We start from the raw sequence: 26285 nt of genomic DNA on the forward strand, positions 1-26285 counted from the left end.
GAAAAACTGTGAGTAAATAATAATAGACATCAACATCACAAGAACTAGTTGAAAAGAATAGAATCTAAGGACTCAAAAGACTTTAGTACCAGGCTTCCACAGAAGAGGCAGGGTCCCGAGCCCTCCTGCTCACACACAATGCGGCCGCAGCTGATGCAGTTGTTGATAAGTCTGTGCTTCTGGGCAAGGCACTCACAGGCATGTCGACCAGGCAGTAAGACAGCCAGCCTGTCCTGTCCCTCCGTATTATACAAATTGACGTACTTACTTTTCTTCTTCGTTGAGGAAGTACTGCTGTTTTCTTGGGCCTGAGGAAACAAGGCAAGAAGAAATCAGATCAACGAGGTAGGAATATTAGCGTGCTGACGAAAAAAAGAAAAGAAAATTAAATTATAAAAAAAAAAAAAAAAAAAAAATTGATCAACACAAGCACTTGGAGTGGTGAGTCATGGATGTTCTCAAACCACATTAACTTCATAAAAGGAGGTTGTGAGAGAGCAAAGGTTTTGGCTTACCCTCATTTGATCTATTGGGGTTTTGACTGCCTCAGGCTCAGGTTCTGTTTGGCTCACTGTCAACACCTCCTGTTTGTTACGGCCCTTGCGTTTAGACTTCTTCTGGGTGTCTTTGGTCATGTCTTGTGAATCTAGGAAACAGTTTCAATTTCAAAGAAATTCTGAATACGCTGAAAGACATTGAACACAAATCAGACAATAATTTCTCATGAAAAAGTCATGCTACAATTCTACAATTCCCTTAGCAGACGCTTTTATCCAAAGCGACGTACATAGCAGGCTTTTATTGGCTAGAAGAAATTGATTCTACAAAACAATTCAACACATTAGACATTTTTTTTTTGCATACCTGCTGATGCAAATGAGTCCTTGAGCAGGAAAGACCCCGGTGCATCAGACGCCTGATTCTGAGTCTTTTCCCATCTGTGGAGGAGCTCGTCGATAAAGATCCCTTTCCTCCCATCTGTGCCCTGCAGGAGGTCTCCAACGTATTCCTCGATCTCCTCGGCTTTTTCGATGGACAGGATGTATCTAGAAGTTGAAATGATCCAAGAAAAACAGAACAAAGATTTCACGCTCTGCTGTGCTATGACTGTGCGTCATCCAACAACGACTAATCTTTACTTCACACACATACAAGAGATGACTCGCTATTATTGCTATTCTATGGATTACAAAAACTGGTCAAAGCATTTCAACACGTATCTGTCAGTGGCTGCTGATTATAACAATAATCTGCCATCCTTACATTTGTTTCTGTTTGGATAAAGCTGTTACTTAAGGTTTTTCACGTTTGCTTTTGAGGTGTAAAATATTTAGGTGCAACAGAAAACACCTGAAGAGAGGGTATGTTGTCTTTGATATCTATTACTTCTAAACCAAACATGAAAATATATTTATTTTTAAATCTGGAAATTGTTATTATTTATTAATTTAAAAGAAAATACATCTATGCAGCTTCAACAGCTTTCCTTGTAAAGTATCTGTGTTGAAAACAGGCTTCAAAAAATAAAATATTGAAACTCGGGTCTCATTATGTTTATGTGTTATTATAACAAACATCACTTTGTTTGTCTGATATCTTGTTTACATGTTTACGTCATACTCAGAGGGTTTATAAGCTGCATGATTACAAACATGTATCCAGCTAAAAGCAAGAGCAAAGATATACAAATGAAGAAGAGTCTGCCTTCAGTTTGCTAATAAACAGCTGACTCACCTGTCAAACTGTCTACCTGCGACACTGAAGCTGCTTCAGAGGAAATAGTCAAATAAACACACAAGAGAGACGTCAACACTCAAATTACAACTTTTCACTTCTTACTGGACGATGTCTTCGCTTGCCTCCAACCCGAACTTGTGGTGTAGCTGGTCCACACACCACTGCAACAAAGCCTCCGACATTGTCACGAATTTAAGTCTTTTTTTTTTCAAATCAAAGCTTTAATGTGTCGTGTCAACTGGGTGGATGTGTTTCCAATCGGCGGAATAATAATGGCGCACACAGGAGGCGCGGAGGAGAATTCCATCCTGAATAAACACGTCTCATGGAATTAAAAGTTCCGACTGAGAATTTGGACGACTTCTTCAGACCATTTCAAAGTAGAAAAAAAAACACACTTAACATCATCGGTCATTATCTTCTCGCTCTCTTCAGGTAGACGCAGCTGTTTATAAAACATGTACAGATTTTCTAGGTGTAACTGGGGTGCGTCTGTAAAGGTCGGTCACTAGGTGGCAGTCTTGTAATGCGAGGAAATTTAAATGCCTGCAGAGGTCGGTAGGTGGAGATATCATCCGCCTCAACCTTGATTTAGGTACTAATTTCAAACTAGAAAAAAAATAATAATTGTAAAGCCCCATTTCATACATGACTTCAAATTAAAGCTTCATACCTGTCCTATGTATCCGATGTCCCTTAAGAGATTAGATTTTTGAATCGGCTGTACAAATAATCTCTCATTTTTTGGGGGGGGGAAATAAAAAGGTGATGACCCCTCTTCTGTTTAAAGATTATTTGAAATAGTCACATGCATTATTCATTAGGGCTACATTTTCTTACAGTCAAATAAGAGAGACTTTAAATTCAAGCAATAGTGAGGTTGTAGCGTCAATTTTCTTTCATTCTTGTCTTTAAATCCAACAAGGATGGAGGCACGCTGGTGATTCATCCTTCACACAATTCTACAGGATGTTTCACGGGGTACATGTGTGTTATCCCCCACGTTTATTAAGGATGTCAGGAAGTCTATTGTTGTCAGTTTCTGTATGCACTCAAGACATGCACAAAGGGCTTAAGGTTGTCATTTGCAGTCAAAGTAGGAATATGTAGATGAAGCAGTAGTCTGATACACTACACATGAAAGAGGTCTGCAAGAACACTCTCTTTACATGCTGCCAGCTTTTAAAACAGAAAAAAATACATTTATTTGTCGGAAAAATGTTATCAGACAGGAACAAAACATCATACATTTAAGTTAGTACACTTAAAAACTATGATGGCTTCACAGTGATTCTTTGAGTCACATTATCACATTATGTCAGAGTAAAAGTTAGTAAGAAACAATTAGTAAGACCAAGTAAGATTTTTGTTAAATTGATGTGTTCAGTTATGCTTATAACTATAATCAACATAATGTCTATTTATAGACAGCGATTTGCACTGTTTGGATACATAACCCATACATGGGTTTTCATGTGATACAACACATACATTTCAATACATGGTAGTACAGATGTTATGTTTGTATATGTAATGTATATAGAAAAAAGAACAATCATACACTCATAATATCACATAATAAACCAAATGTGTATTCTTTATGGATTAGGAAATGAAGCCACTTAAAGAATACTAAGAGGTTTTAGTTATTAGTCGTTTTAAACTTCAGATTGATTTAGACGTTTTGTTCTATTACATTGTTTAACATGGCAGACTAAAGCTGGTCATTTCATCAACTTTAAAAGGCAAACCTTAATTGGATGTCACATACAATTTGACCTGATTAAAAAAATGTGTTAATATATGAGTCTTGTACTTGAAGACTGAAAACCTTCCAAATTAATGGCCCATGTGTTTACAAATGTAACTTTCAATTGAAAAAGTCTTTGGAAATGGCCTCGACAAAGTTGGGTGCTGACATAAGGATTGAGATGGTGCAGAGGATAGTGAAGAGCGAGAAAGCCATGAGACAAAGCCTGTCGATAACAGCTGCAGCAAATTTCCACTCGTTGCACGTGGACTCGTCCTCGTCTTGGGCACGGAAGCGTTTGGCAATGAAGCGCACCTCGTCCAGGATCTTGGCCAACTCTGGTTCCAGGCTGCCCAACGAGGAGACGTGAGCTGCGGGGAGGAGCAACTCCTCTTCACCTGCCCGAGCAACCAGACGTCCACAGAGGACCCCGGAGTCAGGCGAGGTGGCGGCTGTGGAGTAGGGAATGCTCTCCAGGCCTCGGACACCGACATAGAGCATGTTGCCGTTGGTGGATTGGGAGGCTGAGGCGCTGGCGTTGAGCTCCATGCTGGTCAGGCTGCTCCGTGGACCCTTGTTGTGACAGGCTGGACGCACCCGCTCCTCACCTGGACGCTTCATACGCAGGAACCAGGCGCACCAATTCAGTAGGAAAACACGGGTCTATGAGAAAAGTGAACAATAAACAAGAAAGTATTGAATAATACTCTAAAACTAAACATGAAACAATCTAACCCAAATGTAGAATACATTACTCAAAGAGAGGCGTGTGTGAAAGTGTTTTTACAAAGTGTTTTTAAAAGGTGACCCCAGGTCTTTTCAAACAGTGACAATTTTAAAAACAGCTGATTCAACCATTTTCTGAGGTAATAGCAGGAACTGATCAGTTGATAGGTTTCAATTGCAAAACACTTGGTCAACACATTTATGTGCCAAAGGTGTAATAAATGCCCCGCAGACGGTTAATTATTAAACTAGTCCGCCCCCAAAGCGGGCCCATAGCTTCCTGGTAAACAGCTACAACATGCTCGCCAATCAGTCGACTCAGCCTTATTATACATAATTCTTAAACCTTAATATAGTTAGAACAGATGAGTTATAAAAACACTCAACCCGTACAGTTTTAACCAACAAAGAAATTAGCTATAGAGACCAAAACTGTTTTTTTGCAACATGCTGTAAACATGTTTGTGTTTGCTGTAAAAAAAAAAGGGCATTTTTTTAACTAGGGGCTTAATGAGTATTTTTTTTACTTTTACAGCCAGCCTCAAGTGGACACTAGAAAAACTGCAGTTTCTTGTACTTCCACATTGGTGTATTTTTCAACACCAGAGGTTGACGCTTGTTAAGACACATTAAAGAAGCAATACAAATGAATCTTGGTAAACAGTTTTGAGTGAGTCAGTATTGACTTTAACCAACTAAAACAGCAGTGTTTCCCAGTAAATGTCCTCATGTTACCACAATATAATACACCGTCTCAGTGTATTGCCAAAGGAAAGTTATTATAGAATCAAGACATAAGTCAGAGAGAATATGTAAAAATGATACTCACCCACTTTGGCATCTTGCCTCCATTGGGGTCATGGTGGTGATATTGTAAAACTATAACTGTAGCAATCACTGAGAGGCCAACAATGACCATGGTGATGGCAAAGTACTCAGCTAAAGGAAGGAAAAATAGAAAAACTTATCAAGAAAGGATAAAAGAAACAAATTCATGTTACAGCACAGGAAGAATAAACAGAGGATAAACTAAAAAGGAAAAGGGGAAATTCATGGCCAACGAGAGTCAAACTCCTCACATCCAACCCACAGCCCTTTTAACTTCAAATATTGTGACTCTAATATCTAAGTTAAAAAGTTGTAATATTGCTAGGCTGCTTAAACTTCCTTTCACCCTAATATAGGAAAACGTCTGATGAAAAATGACAACACAGACCTATCAAAGGCACCGAGTCTGATGTGGGAGGCATAATCTCTGCAACGAGCAGCATGAAGACGGTGAGGGAGAGCAGGACGGTGATGCCTGGGAACGAGAGAGAAAGAAAGCAAATGATCCCCATGGTTCTTTGATGTGGACATTTTTCTACAAGTCTTCATAAACTAGATGTTATATGACAAAAAAGAGGCTGTCAAATACTCTCTCCATCCTTAAAATATATAGTAAAATCATACAAAAGATGGATTGGGCTAATGTGTTTTTGCTTTGTGATTTCCACATGCTGGCAGTTCAAACAAGTGCATAAAAAAGATGAATCACGGACAATCGTAGTGATGAAATCAACTCTTTCATACACCGATGATTAAAAAAAGAAGATTAAATGAAGATGATATGACTGTAAAGATCAAAATTCAATGTGAGCTATGTCATGAAATATTTCTAATAATTATTCGTATGACAGCACTGCATTATAATAAAATCTGAGAATAAATGCTGCTATGAAAACACATTTCTCAATAAGCGCTCACCATTCTGATAAAATAATGTCTGCCGGGTTGATATGCTGACTGCATATGCAGAATTTCTAACAAGAAATGCACCAGCATACAGCCAAACAGGAACACGCATGTACACACACGGTTTGTGTAGAGGGGTTTAATTTAAATCAACAGTCGAGCTATAAAACTCTTCAAAAACATGATAGGGAGCATTAAGATCAACTTAACCTCCGACTATAATTCAAATCAGAACTTCTTAGTATTTCTTACTACAGCTCTTTGTCTATGAACTCTCAAAAATAGAGGAGAAATGCACACATCTGGACACACACACACACACACACACACACACACACACACACACACACACACACACACACACACACACACACACACACTCACACATCTGGCTCTAAAGCTCTGTTTTCCTAATGAAGGACTCCAGCTGCAGAGTGGGACTCTTATGATTTACGATAGGCACAACTTCATAAATCAAGGCCCCAACTTCCCCTATGCACTCCCACAAACTGCACACACACAAACATACACACACACACACACACACACACACACACATACATAACTCGCCCGCAAATACACCAAGTCTGTCTTAATTAATGCATGAAATAGGCTAAAACATTAGAGTCAGCCTTGACAACTGTGATAAGATAAAACCATTTTCTCGGTCCACTAACAGTTAAGTCAGACACTCAGAGCTGGTTATCAGATTACTTCACAGGACCACGGAGGAAGTGGACGAATAAGAATCCATTGTTAATCAAAGACTGACTCATTACCGACGAGGCTAATGGGCCAGGATATAAAATCATGATGAAAAACTGAAGAACAGTAGAGGATGGATCTGTGTAAAAACCACTGGGGTGATAAAAGATTTCTTTTGATTATGATCATGTTAGTTATCTGCTTTACTCTTTCAACGTTACTATAAATAGATATAAAAGATATATGGACGTTGTCTATAGATCACAAAGTTAAAGTAGCAGAAGGCCACTAAAGTAAGCCTGTTAAAAAATATAGTCCATTATCACATATCTCTGGGTTATTTTGGTGATAAAAAAAATGTGTCAAAGAGCAAAACCAAGTAAATGTTTTTAAAGAACATCTGTCACTTAAAAAAAACAAGTGTCCACATCTGGCAACGATTGAATGGGTCATTTGTGTAAAAGTCTTCATGTCAGGTTTTAAACAAATGAGTTAAAGCATGTTATTGTGTAACTCCTCTGTGTTTTAAGCAAAGCTGGAAAACATATCAAGTAAGATGAAGACCTCCAGATGATATAACCTTAACATGAGCTCTCATTCCAATGCAATGACAGCACCAGGGAGTAAAGCGTGTGTGATTTATGTGTCAGGCTGTTTAGATGAAAAGTTACTTAGTAAGAGATGCACCACAGGTCACTAATATGCAGGATGTCAGTCCACACAGCACGATGTAAAGTTTAAATCCTCTTACAGGGTGATTCAATATGAAAAGAGAGATGTTTCTGAACCCAAATTCACTTTGTAATACTGTCTTTGGGAACCCCCATACAGCCGTTTTGGACACCCCTTGATGGAGGTGTGTAAGCATCTGGTTCAGACATAACTGATTACTGATCTAAAAAGCCTCTGCATTTTTCTAATAAGCTTCACGACCAGAAACGTGTTAAAATTAGGATAAATACTGGAGATGCTTTGAAAAATGGAGAGAGGTTAAAACGCAGAAACGTTTCAAGATCCATGCCGAGTTGGCTAAACACTGAAGCTACTGTGTCCACGTCATGGGCATCAACTCCAGAGAGGAGGGGGCGGGGGGGGGGGACAGCTCTCTCCAATGTTTTGAATTTGGACTACAGTAACCTACCCCCTTTTAAATGCAATATGTCAGACTTACATATTGCTCCTTTAAAACTTTTTCCTAAATACATTTGATTAAAAAAACGTTTTTTTTTAAAACTGTGAAAAAATGCAAAACAATGTGTGTAACAATCTGTTAGTCTCTTGCTTGTTGACCCAACATAGAGAGGACTGTTTTGAGGCTGTGCATTGTGGTTGTGCTGTACTGGACTGTATCTTCACCATGAAGGTCTGTTTTTTATAACTTCGGTTTGTCTGTCTGTTACTAAGTTCAATATCTCAGAAACCTTGTAAACATATCTAACAATAGACCTTTACAGTGCAGAGCTCAGAGAGATGAGGTGTTTTGGAACTTTTTGGCGTATTCTCATGAACCAGTGCATGTGCTTGAATGAAAAAATTGTTATGTTTTATTTTGGGATGTCTATCACAATGTTTATTTTGATCCAGATCCAGATCAAACAGAATGAAAAAAATAAAAGAGCCTTTGTGGAAGTAAGTCTCGAAGGTCCCCTGACTGTTAGGGGACAGTTAACCCTTTGAATCAAACCCTTTGACAGAAAATGTGAATATTTACTGCAAAGAGAGTATTACATAAATCTGTTTTTCTAGTAATTAAATGTTAAAAGAAAAAATGTCAAGGCTGAAGAACATTTTCAAAAGCATCACTAGACAATTTGGTAGAAAATGGAACTCCTACCAATGACATGTTCTGTGATCAAATGCTTCCAAAAATCAATCAGCAATGCATTACACTACCCAGAAACTTTGGTGGGAAAAGGGGTATTTTATTCAAGCTGATCTCCAACTCTCAGAGTTAAGAATATCATGTGAAAAACAGCTGCAGTTGTTGCTTAAGTTGTGTTTGCCTCTGGGGCACAGCTCAATGCAGCTGGAAACATCTTTTGTTTTTCTAGCCCCAGTGCAAACATATGAGGGGGAAAGTAAAGTGAGTTTTTTATTTCTTTATTTCTTTGCAACAAACAGCTAAACGGGCATCCTGAATCTATGAGGGCTTTCAAACTTGCAGAGAACTCCTGAAAAACTCCTGAAATTACCCGGAGAATTCACCTCGAGCCAAAAACAGCGGGGAGAGACGTTGATATACTGTTACTGCTGCTCGGTGCACAGAGTGTACGCATGCGACCGTTACAATCTCAGTGCACGTGATTAAACTCTGTTGCTTCGTCCTTCACTTCCGCGTCTACTCTTTACAACATGTTTTACCTCAGCTTTTTATCTGTCGAGCTTCATGTGTTAGTTCCCTGCTCCACTCTGGACTGATTTACCTGATCGATTTAATTACCTGTCGTTCCAAACATTGACTTTCGGTAACGTTTAATCCATCTTTAAAATGATTTAATTCTTCACTAGTAGGCAATATCACCATAGTTACTACTACTTGTAAATATAAACTAATGGCAAGTTCAATTAAAGGCAGGTTATTTAAGAGCCTTTTCAACACTGTCCAGTTGGACTCGGGTTCAGAACTTAACAGACCCTCGCCATCCCCAGTGTTTCCAGATACAAAAGGCTGAATGATGCTGGCTGACTGTGTAAAAGTAGCTATAGTAAATAACAGGATTTGCATTTGAATATGAGGTAACTGGTGCAGCCGTAACAGCTATTCGCTTTGTGCTAAATCCTTTTCTTTGAAAGGTCAAAGCTGTTTGATGTTGTCCAGTAATGATATTAAATAAAACAGGATCCTACTTGCCACCTAAAATGACTATTATGTGCTATTTGTAACGTTTCGTCACAGTGCAGAGTGAGGTTTCTCATAATAAGCTTAAGTAGAAGTTTGTAGACAGTTTTTGAATTTCATTAAATTAATCTGTATTTGTAAGACAAATGCTTAAAACCGGCTGTAAGATCCCAGTGCAGCTTTTATACGGAGGGTTGGTATATTCTTGTATATGTGTGTGGTATGTGTGTTTGATCTTAACCCAATGAGATCTTCTCTCCAGAGTCAGCGGGCAGGAGGAAGACGAGCAGGGCCAGAGTGGAGATCAGGACACAGGGGATCAGCAGGTTGAGGCCGTAGTAGAGAGTCCGCCTCCTCATGACCACGGTGAAGGTGATGTCAGGGTACGGCTCCTCACAGCACTCGTACGTACGCTCATTCTTCTTTCCTGGAACTCCTGTGGGACAGAAAAAATGGAGCCTGGTTGAGTAAATTAAAGGTAAACGTATTGTGAATGGTCATACTACTGGAAAAGAGCAACAAACACATTAGTAAATCTTTAAACCAGTGTCACACTCGAGGTCGGGCTGTATTTTGAATATCAGCACAGCTGTGATTCAGTCATGACGCTGCAGGCAGAGCTCTGAACATATCACAGCTGTAATAAAGCCCAGAGTGTGATATTACTTTACACAGTTACACAAGCAGCATATATCAGTTAGGTATTATTGGCCACAGATTTTTTTTGTTTGTTTGTTCATTTGTACATTTATTTGCTCCACCAACATCACTAGTTCTGTAAATCAGCTGGGACTGGACCACTGACTATTGCTGTATGCTTTGTGTGTGTTGGCATGTTTTAGCAGACAGCCTCTTTTTATCATCATGAACATTTATCTATAAGTACATTTGTTACACGCACACAGTAAATTACATGGCATCTCTGATTCTGGTGTAACATTACTTTTGCTGTGACATTAATCGTTGTTCAGAACACATGAGGTGGAGTGATCCTCACACTGAAAAGTCCAATCGTCTTGTACTTTAGTAATATCACACAAGACGGAGTGATTAGGCTTACTATCACAGATAATCACAGCAGGGCTGATTAGTACAAATCTCAACCTGGAGTGTGATATTTCTAGTTTCACTAGTTCCATAGCTTAACTGAAATGGAGCTGTTGCCAAGCAACCCAAACATACTCCGGCACTTCTACTACTTTGTTTGCGTCCATGTTTACCACAGACAACTGCTTTAGGTGTTTTCAAACCAAATAGTTCTGGGGACTTTTTGAAGAGGAACTATCCACTAGGGAGTTCCCTGAGAACTATTCAATTCAATTCAATTCAATTTATTTTGTATAGCGTCAACTCATAACAAGTGTTATCTCAAGACACTTTACAAAAAGCAGGTGGGTGGGGGGGGGTGGGGTTGTTCTGGCAGGCCGTCAACCAACGATCTACACACCATTCAGATTCGCACTGCCATGGTGATGGGAGAGTACCTACTCTGAAGCAGGAACTAAAAAGGTTCCTCTAAACGGGGTTCTAGGAACCAAAATATTTCCTAGTACCTGCGGTGCAGAATCACTAAAAAAGGGGGATGGTTCCAACAGTTCCAAGAGCTATGAAAAAGTTTATTTTGGTCCGAAAACGCCTTTTGTTTTGTACATACTGCATTATTTCTCATTGTTTAATTTATCATGTAACCAGTGAAAATATAATGTTGAATGACTGAAGAATCAGATGGATTAATGAAGACAAACTGCTATAATGAGAGATGCAGAGTGAAACATTTTGTTGAATGTCTCAGTGCAGTTGTCCTCTATCAGTCAATGAATGTGTAAATATATTGCCAAAGCATACAATAAAAAATAATACAATACCAAACCAACCAACAATACCTCTATCTCAGCACTTATGTAAAGCATCTTGTCCAATCAGATTACTTAGAACTAACTAGAACTGTTGCATGTTTAAAAACCCAGTCCTCTGCACTTTCCCTCTTACCGACAAGATCCCACTCTCCGTTAGAGACGTAGTTGCTAATATCAGCCTCTATCATCTTTAAGTCCAGAGAGTAGCCCCCATACGTCCAGGAGCCAAACTTCAGGTCGCATCTCTGCTCATCAAAGGGAAACCAGCGCACGTCGATGTAGCAGGTGCTCTTGAAGATCCCTTGAAACATGAAAATATGAAGACAGAATAAGAGACCTGCTGTACCTCACCTGTAGAAGAATATAGAAGAGACAGATGGGGTGATATTTTGAGCTCGGATAGGGAGCATATGCAATTATTGTGGAATAACAGAGGCAGAGGGAGGCTGAGATAGAGAAATGACAGCACCTGACAGCTTGAAAGGCCAAAAGGAGAGGTTTTTCTCTGAAGAGATATGTGCCAGCGATGGTGCCATCCATCGCAAGGAGCGTATAAAATCCAATATGACAATGAGATGAAAGTGGTCAGTAATCCATCAGAGGCAAGGACTGAGCTAATTTCCATACATATTTAAGAAAGATATGAGACGTCGGCAGTAAACAAGGTCTGTCCTCTCTCTCAGAGCCATGGAAGATGATAAACCTCAGCGGGGGATGAAGAGCGATGGAAGCAGACAAATAGAGTGAATCTTATTTACTGCAATGACCCTGAGTTGCAAAGACAATCTCTTTGGAAAATGTAGAGGATTAGAAACAGCCATCTATAGGTCATACATGCACAAAGTTTGTCTCATTTCATGGAATTATGTTGAATTCCAGCAAAGAAGGACGAGTTGGCGCCAATACGGCATTTAATGTGGGTTCATTTGGAACAAAGTTGAGAGGCAATTTCTTTGTGACAGAGGCAATCAATCCAGAAGAAATTCAAGATGCAGCTATTTACACCAGTATTGATTAAGAAGCTGGGGCCAGCACTTCAGCATGGTGTGGGGGGAGAAGAGCCTGCCAGAGAGAGCAGTAATCACCAGCTGGGGCAGGAAGCCCTAACCCTCCCTTTGGGCATGTGTGTGTGCGAGTGTGGGGCGTGTACAAGTGGGTTGAAGGTTTTACACTAAGTTTCAAAGACTTTTCAAACCACCCAGTCCGGCAGCAGCAGCAGCAGTGGGTCAGAAGGGGTTTGATCAGGAAAAGTGCATCACTTTGTGAAGTTAACAGAGTGTGACAGTGATGGATCCATGTGTTTATTATTGTTAATGGGAAAGAACCGTTTTAAAAAACAAAGAGATTAATGCAACAGTTTAACGTTAGCGGGAAATACACTTATTGACTCTTTTTTTCAAGAGTTAAATGAGAAGATAACTATTACTGTATTAGTGAAAAGTATGTTTGATAAAAATGAAATGGCAGCAATCGGTAGGTTAGCCTAGCTTAGATTTAAGACTCAAAACAAGGGGGTAAGCTAGCCCCAGTTCACCTAAATGTGTAGCATAACCTGCATGTATTAAAATGTAAAGCTTCTTAGCTAAACTAAGGTAAGCTAAGCTAAGCTATTTCTTTACCCTGTTCACACAAGCACAAAACTCCACAAGATGTCCCAAAAGTGGGATAAATGAATACATGAGAATTCATACCAAAATGTTCATACTGTGAGTGCGTCCAGTTACACGTATCATTGATGTAAAGGTTAAAAAAGTGTCAGTGCTGGACTTTGTCGCTTCCTCACTACTGTGTGATATAAACTTCACAACCCCTGCTGGCTCGCTTCTAGTGCATATTCCTAAATATAACTTGTTGCGTTCACACATCAACCCAACTTTGTCTGGAAATGTGACTAGGGGTCGGACAGGAAAAGGTCTGGGAGAAGTTTGGCCATTTGTATTCACAAATGCAGTTTGAAGATTTCAGGGAAGGGGCGCCAATAGACTGGCGGTTAGAGTGTGCGCCATGGACAGAGGCCTTAGTCCTTCAGGTGGGCGGCCCGGGTTCCAGTCCGACCTGTGGGTCCTTTCCCACATGTCGTTCTCCACTTTCGCTCTCTCTCTCACTGATTTCCGGCTCTATCCACTGTCCTATCTCTCAAATAAAAAAGGCCCTAACAGCCCCAAAAAGAAAATCTCTAAAAAAAAATCATTAATAATTCAGGGAACATTTCAGGAGTTTTGCGCATGTGTGTAAAGGTGTGAAGATGTAAAATGAACAATGCCATAATAAAGCACATTATAGTACAACTTTTAAGCTACAGAAAATCCACCCATGTAAAGTTTAAAAACTTCAAACCCTTTAAGAGTTTGCAAATTGCTTTTCAAAATAAATCCAAAGTACCCATGAAACATAGTTAAGCAGCAGTTTGTATTCTCACCAACCCTGAGAAGACAATCAGCATAATGTTTATACAGCTTATCATGTTTACGCAGTACAATAAGGGAACGTTACGGGGTATACTTACTATAATTTAAAAGATGACGATTCCTCATCCCGGTTATTTTCATATAAACTCTTGTTTATTTTTAATTTATGTAGCATTAGTGAATGTTTGGCTGTAAACTGTAAACTATAAAACGTTATTTTGGGGCTGGAGCTCAAACTAATAACTGGTACAACTACACAGAGGATAATGAGATAAGAGAGGAGTGTTGTTAGATCTTGTTGTATGGATTGTTAAAGAACAACTCGTTTATATGATTTCATGAAAGGTTTGCATCACTGTTCACGTCAGAGCAGGTATTTTTTCCAAAATAAAGCAGCATATGAGAAAACAAAAGCAGAAGAAGGGAGCATTGTTCCAGCATCTTACATTTCTGAGAAGAAAATATGGTTTAGTCTGATCCTGATGTGTGAGATCTCACTGAGATTACGACTCTTACCTGGTGGGATGTAGGAACAGCCGCCTGAATTGTTCACCAAAATGTTTGTGCTCACAGTAGCATCGAATCTTTCGTCTGCACTGTGGACAAAATTCAGCTGCATCAGTATTTACATGCAAAACCATTTTACACATTGATATCGAAACAACCTTTGCTGAAACCCCGGTCAATGTTTTGGGAAGCAACATAAACAAGTGGAACAGATGTGTTGGGGAAACACAAATATGTTTCCATCTCATTATTGCAGCAGCAGCAGCAGGTACACTCAAAAGAGGAGACACAACTGATGCAACAAGTCCCCAGAGATGGTTATTCAGTGGTTACCCTGAATCTCCACTGTTACCCACAATGCACTCTCTCTAAATGAACTCCACTGAGACTAAAGCATGGTTGAGTTTAAGTTTAAAGAGTTGCCTTGAAAAAGTGAAGAAAAAGAAACCTCATATTGCAGCAGCGTTTATTTCAAAGAGTCTCAAATGTAGGCTTTACTCAGAGGGACAAAGACAAATGGAGTACATTGCTTTACCCCCTCATTAGTTGTTGGGAGAGCAGAGAGCACCTAATGTGATTTGTTCAGATCTTTCTTTTAAAGATTGATTAATGGTTATCTGTAAAACATTTTCCATTAGGGATTTAGAATAAAAAGCTCCTTCTACCGTCTTTTTACATTATTTTATTCATTTGTCTGAATGATTTATTGCTGCAAAGCGCTCCTCTCGACTGCATTGCATATACTTAAACTGTACAGCTAACTCTGAATGCTAATGCCCCTGTCTGAAAACCAGGTCACTTATTCTAGTCCCATCAGTGCAGTATCTTATAATTCATAGAAGCATTTTCTCATTTTTTTTTTTTTTTTTGTAATTTAACAAATACAAATTCACATGAAAGACAAACAGTTTGGATAGAAAATAAAATGAGATATGTAAACTATTTGGTTTCTGTTTGTTTTGCAGAATAGGGAGTTTCATTTTCTTTCATATTCTGATTGCGAGTCTTTACCTCCCTTCAGGATAGCCTGACACATCTTGTGACGACATGTGGGATGATGCTTTGCAGACCTTATAGAAGTTGAACTCTGCATTTACCAGAATACTCTGACATGCAGCCACCTGAATATATGTTTTTTATTCTGTAGGATTCACTCTAAAATAAATGTATTCTCTATTCTATTCATTTTGTTTGGGGGAAAGAAATAAGGCAGTTTTAATGTCATGGTGATATTTGTTTTGGTGCTTAGTTTTGCATTTGGTGCCCTTTGTGCTTCTCTTTCTGTTTCTCTCTTGCTTGGTGTTTGTGTGCAGCGGAGGGAGAGCGTGGCTGGCTGAGCTGGGTTTCTCTAAGGAGCACCTGGCTCTCAACATGTAATCACTCCTGCCATAAAAGCCTGGTCAAGACGCCACTCCTGTGCCAGATTATCCCGTTGCAGCCAGTACTCAGTGGCTCATTTCTCATTTCGAGTACATTTTTGTACATTTTGTTTGAGTGTTTTGAATTGTGGACTGACTTGAGTGTTTTTGTGTGCAGACAACCTGTGTGCAGACAACCTGTGTGCCTCACTACCCACCAGTGCTTCAGTGTGACATCCCAGCCTGAGAGTATCTTCTGATAAAGCTGGTCTACTTCTCTTTCAATGCCAGCCAGTCCTCAGTCGTCACCGCCTGCCTTCAGCCTATTTGAATGAACTAAAGTTTACATTGAACACCCTGAAACCTGTCTTTGTCTCCGTTTCAGCATTTTGTGGTGTAAACACAAAAACTCTTAAGTTTTCCCAACAAACCAAGAATGACATTAATGTAAACTTGATACATTATTCCTCATGGCAATAACATTTTCTCATCTTTAGCTTCTTTTCCTTTGCAGCTTCAGGTTTGATCAGACACACGTTTCAAGTCAGATTCAGCGAAAGTTACTTGTTTCAACCTGGCACATGCTTACATGCTTATGAGTAGCTATGCTTCTGTGAGATATCATTAGCAGATTGTAAAAAAAAAGAAAAAAAAAAGGCTTGTTTTTAATGTTCTGTAAAGCACATCGGGGTTACATTTGCATGAAATGTGCTACACAAATTGAATAAAATTGAATTATCCAAGGTTATGTGTTTATCTGTAATTTGTGGTGGGTGTCTCCCATCAAAACGTCACCCTAGTGCTAAAAGACCTTCACCTGCAGAGCTTGAAGCACTGCTGTCAGAAATAAGATGAAAACATCATAATATTTCCGATGTTACTGAAATGAGGGGTCTACAAAAAATTAATAATAAGGGCAAAAGTTGTCTTTCAAGTGAAGAAGTCTTTTAAAATCAAAGGTTCTACATGGGAATGTTTAATTTAAATACCCATGAATGTCCTAATATTATTCTTTAATTCAGTTAGTCATCTATTAATTCACACCTCATTTATTTACTAAATACAAACAGTATTTTTTAAAAACTTTCTGTACACTTTCTTACTTGTAAAAGTCTTCTGTACCAAAGGTGAAATTATTTATCTAATTTTTGTTCTACTGGTACCCTTAATGTAATTGAACATGCAACTTCAGATTGAATCTCTTTGTGTTGGTGTGATTCTATCAAGAAACTCAGTGTTTTCTTAATCACACTTCAATCAATCACAAGTCTTCACAAGACATATCACCACTATGTAAGTGTCCTTTGCAACAATATTAGGTTTTTTTTCTCTCTCTGCAACACAAAAATCCAACAATGCCTCATCCCCCCAACACCCCTCCTGATGTTGACACTGTATGAATGCTGAGTGTGACACCATGCATATCCAATTCCAATGCAGCAGATCTGTCCTCACAATACCTACCTGTTGTACAGCAGAATGTCTGGCTTCCAAATGCGATCGTCGGGAAACCTCACATTGTTCACACCTGGATAGTCTGCTGGATCCCACTGCAGGTAAGCATCGTTCCATTCCTGTGGAATACAGAAAGTTAGTTAGTTTATTGGTTTATTTGACAGGGGCCATGCAGTAGCTCAGTCTGTAGGGAGGGACGGCACGGACCAAGTCCGGAAATTGGTCTGGTAGCTGGAGAGGTGCCAGTCCACTTCCTGAGCACTGCCGAGGTGCCGTTGAGCAAGGCACTGAACCCCAAAACTGCTCTGGAGTGTTCGCTGTGGGCAGCCCCCTCACTCTGAGACCTCTCCATTAATGCATGTCCATAGGATCCTGTCTGTGCATGTGTGTATTTCAGCCTATGTTTGTGTAGCATGTTCATTAAACAGAGTGTAAAAACTGAATTTCCCCTTGCAGGATTAATAAAGGATAAATTATTAACTGTTGGGCCAAAGCAAGGTATAAAGCTAATTTACATCTGTGGTCAAAACAGGGCTGTCTTCTTTGTTATGTCTGAATTGCCAAGTAGGATGTTCCTTGGATACATACAGTAAATATTATTTTTATTTTTGAACATCATGTACGAGTTATGTTTCACAGATTACCTTGAATGTATCCTTTCAACCTTATTGGGCTCTGGGTTTCTACTCTGAAACCTTCATTTGAAAGCTCAAACTGGGATTTAACACTGCTCTATGTTTGTAGTGTCAGTTATGGTTTCTATAATGGATCAAATAAAAGTATGTGACAGCAGCTGTAGGTAACATCATGCAATGCCACGCAACAAAAACAGAGTTCAAACTGTGTGCCAGGATTCAGAGGCATCTGGGGAGGGAAAATAAATATATATCCAAGGAACATCCTTGCTTTCCAATTCAGATAGAATAAAGAATACAGCCTCGAAAAAGGATGCATTTGCAGCTCTGAGTTTTAGAAACATTTGCTCTCTATAAATGACGGTAAACTCGAAACACAACCAACTGAAACAAAATGAATCCCAGATATTAAAAAACAAAAAACACAGCCAAGATTAGGTGCAGGCTAAAAGCAAACCAGAGCTGTAATATTTTTATCTTATTGTGTTTTAAAATCACTGTTGCTATAATATATTCCCTCCATGTGGAATCAATAACGGTTTAGCGTGTATTATTTGCCAAGTATAAATTATTGTATCTTCATATCTGGGGTCTGATGTGGATATACTGGATGCTAATGGACATTGTATATTTAACATCACTGTATATATAAATACAATAAATAACCCTAACCCAAATTATTGAAAATAAGCAGAAATGAAAATTATGGAAAAAAAGCCAAACTATAAACTTTCAGTGCAGCACGCCCTTTTTATGCTCTTTACTGGATCTTTAGTGGATACCATGTTAAACCGTCCCATCAATAAAATATATTTAAATAGCTTCAAATTCCCACATTGACAACTATAAAGTCAATCACACCAGGCTGTACATTTCAGGACCCTTGTTCTCAAACCCAAAAGGTAACATCACTGTTTATCTGAAGATATTATGCAGTGTGTCACCAGTGAAGGAGTCTACAGCCACATTAGCAGCTCTATGATAATATGAAGCAGCTACATTCACAGTGTTCAACATTTTAGATAAAGATAGCATTCTAACATTTGCTAATTAGAGCAAAAGAAAGGCGATACAGCTGAGGCATGCTGGGAATGCTAATAATTCTGCAGGCACTTGGAAATCAAAAAATAAAAGTCACACGCTCATCAAAGGTGTTAGAAATCACAGTGAAGGAAAAAAAAACATGTTTTAAGGAAATGTCATGGTTATCACACCATGAGTGTGACATTTTGCTTTGGAAAAAAAAAAAAAGCCTGGTTGTGGCTGAACAAGAAAGTCAGAGGACTTCAGCAATATTAAAATGTCTTCCTCCTCACCATGAATAGTTGAATAAAGTTTAATTACAATCCATCCATTGAGTTTTTTTTCAGTCTAGAAATATTTGATGGAATAACGAAGTGACATTGTCGTCCAGTAGAACCAGTTATCAAAGCCCATCTCCTGTAGCCATGAAACATACTGAAAATAATGAGTTGAGAGCTATGCTTGATTAGTTCCACAGGAGTTGTGTTATGAAATGATCCTAACACAACATGCTTAAAGGAGGAATGGGGTGTTGGCAGAGAGATAGAGTCTGCGTTTTTGCCCTGCTACCTACCTGTGTACCTGAAGAAGGTTGTGGTGGATGACTTTGCCTGTTGTTTAGAGGATGCAAAAATTAAATGGGCTGAGTTAGCTCCTCTGTGGAGTGAACTGTAAAGAAGCTATGGATCCCATTGATAAGTGGTGATGAATGTTTGGAGGTGCTTTGTTTTTTATGATTACCTTAAACCTTTAACACTTGTTTGTGTCAAGTCCAAGTCAAAGCTAAAATTAATACAAAGACCCCCTGTCATGGTTTCTCGGGGGTCTCCAGATGCTGCAGCAGAAAATGCAGGAGAAAGGCCACTGCATCATCTGGGTCTCTCATTTACTTGTATGCAAATCAGAACCAAATGAAAAAAATATGATGATAATTTCATGTTGCTCAAAGCTTTTTATAATGCAGTGGAACACAGCTACAGGCGTGTATTGGTTAAAACCCAAAAGGATATGGTGGTCCATGCCCGGTTCTACGAGGGTGCAGAAGGTTGATTGCACACTCAGTTTAAATGTCTGCACCCTCAATTGAAAGGATGCAAAAATACCAATATATAATTTTTTTAAAATAAGTAATCAAGGCTTTCGAATGACAACAGTGACACAGGTTCTGTTAATTACATCCATAATCTGATAGTCATGGCAGGAGCCAAGACCTGTCTGTTCACTGAAGACCACATGCAGGATCCATAACACCTATGCTATCTTTCATTGCTGCTGCCTGTCCCTGTAGCTGAAACCCCTTAATTCTCAGATTCACCCCAAGTCGTTTTGTTCAAGAACCGGACCTGTGGCAGTCAGTGCATTTATAACTTCATAACTTCAACATCTTTAAACAACCACTCATGAGTAAAAATGAGTCCAAGTGTAATCTTATAGAACAATCTTTAATGTCTAAAAGTAGCTTTGGGAGATGATCACATTTTCGGACATTTAAACCTGTTTCACACACAAGAGACCGTAGATGCTTCTGAAGCTCTCTGCTCTATTTTCAGTTGGAGAGTTGAGTCGATTTCACTTGATGTGGGGTGGGAGAGATTTAGTGTGGATGCTGCTGTGTATCTATAAGGTAATTTAAAACAGACCACACGGCCTTGATACAGCTTGCTGACGGTGCAGCAGCAGGGAATCAGGGTAACACACTGGACAGGCTGTGATAAAACATAACGTTCAAACATTTGATAGGAGGGAAACTGGACATATAGGCTGCTGTGGAAAATAAGAAAGAAGACTGGGTACCAGAAGATATTAAAAACAAGACCGTTGGACGGACACATTTCAAACCAGACAAAGAGTGTTTTGAGACAAGATGCATTTCAACAATTTCTAAAATATATATATTAACATTTAGTAGACTACTGTTTGAGGTCCCTTCAGATTGATTGGTTCTTCCCATGCAGTTGGAAATACATCCCTACACGCTTACATACTCGTTCCTTTTCATGGGGTCTTCAAGTGTGAGCAGCTTAAATCTCTCTATTTTTTCACATACCTGTGTGGGAGAAAGACTCTTACCATTTGTAGCCAAATGTTGGTGGTCAAAACTTGGTTCTTCTCATCCTGTAAGACAATTGTGATATTTGTCAATATTATTGGTTAGCAAGATCAGTGAGCTTCAATAAGCAGAACCTATTTTTCTTTAGCAGTGGTTCTCAAACACATCACATTTACTTTCCTTTTAAATGATGAAAAGACATCCAAACACAGATGTTAATGTGCAGAGCAGATATTGCAAACACTAGATTAGTTATGATTATATGCAGACACCAAATGTAAAGAGTGAATATTTGATTTGAAAGGATTTTAGCTGTGAAGCGAGAAAAGAAACCAATCTTTATATTCATTGATTAAAACGTAATGACACCTGACACAGAGTGACCTTTCATTTAACCACCTTGTGCACTTTAAATTTATGCTAGTTATTAATAAAAAAGTCAGTATTGACGTACCACGTCCATGATCTGCAACAGAGTGAGGCCGAAGTTCACAGTGAGTTTCTGAGAATCATTTTGAACTGGTCTCACGAGCGGGTTGTACTGCTGCATCAGGTTCTCGTACAGTCTTTGCTGGTTTGGTCCTTGAAAAGAGTCTGCAGAAGAGAAAACTTGGACAGTAAATACCCTTTGATATGAACTCCAGAGAAAAATGAGAACACAGTGTTGGTTACATCTTTTGCCAATTCATTTTCAATGTCATTACCAAAGTCCCGTCTGCACAGTTATCTTTCTGCACAATTAAACCTTTTTAAATATAACCTGTATAACCCTCCACTTTAAGTGGTCTTGTAATACAGTAATTGGAAAAAATATGGTTCCTGGTAAAATTCATCTGAGGGACGGTTACTGAGCCCATGGAGGTATTATACAAAGAATTCATCCTTGAAGGATCTTGGATATATCCCATCTTTTCAGCAAATACGAGCAATGTTGCTTTCCTTGTGGCATTAGAGAAAACTCAATGCCACAGGGAGATAGCCCCAATTTCGCAACCTAGTGAACACAAAAATGTCTGTAGAAATTCTGCAGCAATTGCTCCAATAGTTACTGAGATATTCCCATTTGGAATAAGGTGGAGGACCAACTAACAGGCTAAAAAAAAAACACTTTCTAGAGCCATTAAACCTATGTGGCTCTAAATGGGGGAAATTATCACATTGCTTGGAACTGGACATTAACTTATGGTCAAAGAAGCTACATTACTTATTCTCTTATGTCTAACATCATCCAATCTCTTCCTGACCAATTGGATCATTATTACACTTTCTGATAAGTTCACAATCTTGTGTTTTTCCTACTCTGCTGTGTTGCTCAGTTTGAAGGTATCCATAACCCCTTAAATTAGACCTTACACCCTCTAATGTGTAACTCAACTCTCCTGTCTGAGGCCCTGTCAGACACGGAGAGCTGCAGATGGAGCTCTAAACTAAACCATGTGGGCTTCTAAGTCTGTCTGTACTAACACCTTTTTACTTTTAACATTTGCATTTCAATTAATGTTTGGCAATGTCTTTTTTTTCTTGTTTAAAGCATTAGAGTCCTTTAGCCAAAGCAGACTCTTCTCACACAGTGTGTGGCAGTGAACCACTTGCTGCTCTTACATTGCAATCATCCAAAAACAAAAGCTGGACTTCATTCATCTCACTGTGCAATCTCAAATCAGACCTGCCTCTCATTTTAACACGCTCTTGTCTCCTCCTGTGAGTTATGGAGAGCTTTTGGCAGCACTTGTTCACTTTACTAATGGCCGTAGCCCAACTATACTAAACCACCTATGAGAAGCACATTATCCCAATGATTTGGCACAGGGCTCGTTGTCTCTAGACATCTCTACATTCTTCCACTTTCTGCCACATCCGGTTCTTTCATAAGCCCGACTAAAAGATCGGTTCAAAGCTCGTCTTTGTCCGTTGCTGAATCCCCCTCCCAATCCCACCATAATCAAATTTCACTACGAGCAGCCTAGCAGCAACATTACATCAATAAGTGATATTCTCCAGAGATGTTTCTGTAATACATCCCAGTGCATTACAGGCCATCAGTCCACATGAGGATTGAACAGCCTTATTACTGTGATGTCAGAGTGATGGACAACTGCTCTAAGTGCCCAAGACATGTGCTAAGACACTTAATTGTACATGTGTGATCACACACACACACACACTAACATGATGTCTCTCCATCTGATATTCTTTTCATAACTCAAGGAATTATGCCTGTAGGGTGTGGACTGAAGAGCCAGCATCAGTATTTCTACATCATTCAAAAAGCTGCAATTGAAAACAGTTTTATAATGTGTTTGAAAATACATTTCTGAATCAATAGTACAGAAATCAGTCATTCTAAAACAGCACTTTTGTATTGATATTGGTATCTGTAAGATTTAATCTAATAGTCATGAACATTTTATGCCTGTGAGTCTGTTTTGCATGTCTTGAAAGTTTTGCGAGTCCATGCAAAGGCTCTCACCTCTCATCTTTGTTCCCATGCTAACCAAACGTATTTACTCTACATACTCTTCTGCAGTGTGTCTCTGGTGACCGGGTCACACTGACGGTTACTGATGTCAACTTCACAAATTTACTTCTCCATTGATTCTAGTTCCTTTCCAATGTTGTGCTGATGCTTGAGTGCCCAACAGCTGTAGAATTTATTTTTGAACTCTGTTACCACTGGATTAAGGAAGTGATTGTGTCTGAGCTTGCAAAACAGAGCTTGCATGCAGACAACGAAAAACACATGTCTGCAAAACTTAATCTCGGGGCATACTTAAACGCACATGTTTGCACACGAAGTTGATGGATATAGCTTTTATTCTTATTTTATTTGACCTTTATTTAACCAGGCAGGTCATTAAGAACAGATTCTTGTTTACAACGACGGCCTGGCAAAAGACAGAAGCCTTTTGAGGGGGGGGGGGGGGGGGGGGGGGGGGGGTTGAATGTTAAAAGGACAACAGCATAGTTAGAAGATAGAAGATAGCTAACTTCAATGCATACAGTACGTGCACAACTACTTTAACAGTAAAAAAAACCTTTGTTTCTTGAACACCTTGTTGAATGATATCATCTTATAATAGTCACAGATAACCATTAAATTACAAATATTCAGAGCAGTCTGAGTAAAATAGATAAGACAAAGCTCATCTTCACTCTCAAGAACAACGCTCCCTAAGTTGTTTTACCAAATGTTCTCAACTGCGACATAACTTGTGGCGCATAAATTCTCAATGGAGAAGAGTATATATGCTGAATGTTTGGAGTCCATACATTGCAACTGAAACATAGTGTTCAGTTAACCCCCCCCCCTTGAAGGTCAAGTAAAAAAAGAAAAATATATATATATATATAAGATTTATTTTTGGGCTTTTTGTGCCTTTATTGTAGGGATAGGATGGTCTTAGTACGTATTTTCATGGATTCATTCATCTTGATAATTTTGTGGACATATCTTTAAATTGTGTCAACCATCTTAAGGTAATTCTTCTTTTGGGTCTGTGACGCATTAACCTTATATGGTGAAACATGTCAATTGTAGCAGATCTATGTTTGAATAGGAGCTAACTATATGTTTTCAGCAACTGTTTGCTAGACAAAGAGTCTACATCTGATACGTATACAAATCAGTGTCATGTCATCTTTATTGTTTTATAGTGATGTACCCAAATGGAAAGGAATTTGTGGGCTGTACCTTCTAGCAGAATATAAGCCACACTGTGTGATGAAGACTTTGCCATTTTGCCATTTTGCCCATGATGGCCACTTTGCCAATGATTGTCAATGATTGTGAGATCTTGGTCAGCATGGGTCAGCGATGGTCTGCACTTTGTCAGCCATGTGTGTTGTGTTTCTGTGTTGTCTGACCACGGCTGAATAAATCTAAGATGATCCACAGTCTGTTTCATGTTTTCATAATTGCCCATCTACTACAGAAATAACCCCCACCTAACAGATGGATAGCGTCGGAAATCAGGGAAAGAAGTCATTTAAGGATACCTTTTTCCGATAGAAAAGGACAGCTGTCATTAAAAGTAACCCATGAACACCAAGATTCCTTCAAGTGTTTGTGTCGGCATGTTGTCACCCCTCCCCCCACGCTGTAAACCTAGGGGAAACACTGGTGTTGCATGACACATGTGTGAAAGACACAAGATCAGTGTTACTCTGTCTTAAAAAGAAATCCAGTACAGTTCAAACCTCTGTGCAGTCTTTGAATGAGTTCACTTTGGGTGCTCTCAAACTGACACTCAGTCTGTTTGTGTCAATCACACACACACACACACACACACACAGAGAGAGAGAGACACACACCGAACACACACATGCACAAACACAAATACAGACATAGCTCAAACATCACACATTGCATTTAGTCCACATGATAAAACTATATAAATAATAATCCTTCTAGGTGGACATTTTTTAAATTTTATTACATGCAAACCTAAAACAGCTTTCAAGTTAGATGAAAGATTAAGCACAAAGCCAAGATGCTCTGACAGCTGCAGCAGTGACCTCTTATTGAAATGCAAATCTTGTTATTCACTATTACTCCGTGTTGGTCAACATCATTCAGCCTTTTGTACCCTCTGAGAAAACATTGGGGTTGGGCGGGGTCTGTTTTTGAACCTTAGTCCAACTGGACAGTGCCAGGGAGAGTGAAAAGGAGAGTTAGTGACACAGTCGTAAGGTGTCTCAGGTGATAAACTTTGTAAGGGTTCATAAGTAAAAAGAAAGCTGGCCTATTAACTTTAAACATGCACCACTTACAGAAAAATAACATTCAATCGATATGCTTGTTTCGGTGTTTGGTACAACAGGTAGCCTATTTATTTCCAGCTGTTTAACAACCGAGAGGAGAGCAGATCAATATACACACGACACGCAAAAAAAAAAAAAAAAAAACACAAATTGCAATGCTATGAGTTAAAAAAGAAGAAGAAGATATTCCCGGTAGTGGGACTTGCGGGATAAGTATGGATGTTCATTGCATAGCCTACCTTTTATTGTTAAGGCGCTCACTGCGAGAAACAGCAGAAATTTGGGCAACTCCATGTTTCAGGTTTGTCTTCCGAGCGAGGAGTGAGAGCAGAGAGCAGAGGGACTCCTCACTTCATCTCTGAACCTGACGGGATGCGGGAATGATAAAGAGTGTGCGTGCGTGCGTGTGTGTGCGCGCGCGTGTGTGGTTGTCCGAAGGGTGGGGGGGCTAGGCCTATTAACTAACCCCTCCTCTTAATGAATAGCTGCTGTTGGACAGGTCAGAGATGAGATTTGACCTGTTGTGTACATTTAATCTCCGTGCTCAGTCTGCATCTTTTCATTCATTTGACATAAAGATCCAGCAGCATCCCCAGGGAGAAAGGAACCAATAGCCCAGAAGTCCATACATCTGCTCTGAAACTGCATTATTTTATATCTTATTTTTTGTATTATTATCATTTTTTAAAGTAGGCTACTGTTTTATTTGTATACTTTTATTTTATTTTAAGAGTTTTAACG

At 39.2% G+C, this 26285-nt stretch overlaps 2 protein-coding genes across 2 annotated transcripts in view; both read right to left on the bottom strand.

Annotated features, from left to right (window-relative positions):
- The window catches only part of trip4 (thyroid hormone receptor interactor 4), a 72040-nt gene extending 70031 nt beyond the window's left edge, over positions 1–2009 (bottom strand). The window contains exons 1-4 of the mRNA XM_020637653.3: positions 1840–2009; positions 865–1046; positions 516–646; positions 90–308 (exon numbers count right to left, since the gene is read on the bottom strand). Of these exons, the coding sequence (XP_020493309.2) occupies positions 90–308; positions 516–646; positions 865–1046; positions 1840–1919 (612 nt within the window). The 5' untranslated portion in view covers positions 1920–2009. The remainder of the gene's footprint in view (positions 1–89; positions 309–515; positions 647–864; positions 1047–1839) is intronic.
- Positions 2010–2913: 904 nt separating this feature from the next.
- LOC109986855 (neuronal acetylcholine receptor subunit alpha-7) lies at positions 2914–25942 on the bottom strand. Its single transcript, XM_020637703.3, has 10 exons — positions 25784–25942; positions 21238–21377; positions 20804–20848; positions 17085–17194; positions 14272–14351; positions 11481–11648; positions 9733–9927; positions 5430–5516; positions 5043–5152; positions 2914–4150 (listed from the first exon to the last, which is right to left on the bottom strand). Exons 1-10 carry the CDS (start codon positions 25836–25838, stop codon positions 3608–3610), a joined length of 1533 nt encoding a protein of 510 aa, XP_020493359.1. The 5' UTR covers positions 25839–25942; the 3' UTR covers positions 2914–3607.
- Between the last annotated feature and the right edge of the window lie 343 nt (positions 25943–26285).

Source organism: Labrus bergylta, chromosome 3 (assembly GCF_963930695.1).
Source record: "Labrus bergylta chromosome 3, fLabBer1.1, whole genome shotgun sequence".
NCBI lineage: Eukaryota > Metazoa > Chordata > Actinopteri > Labriformes > Labridae > Labrus > Labrus bergylta.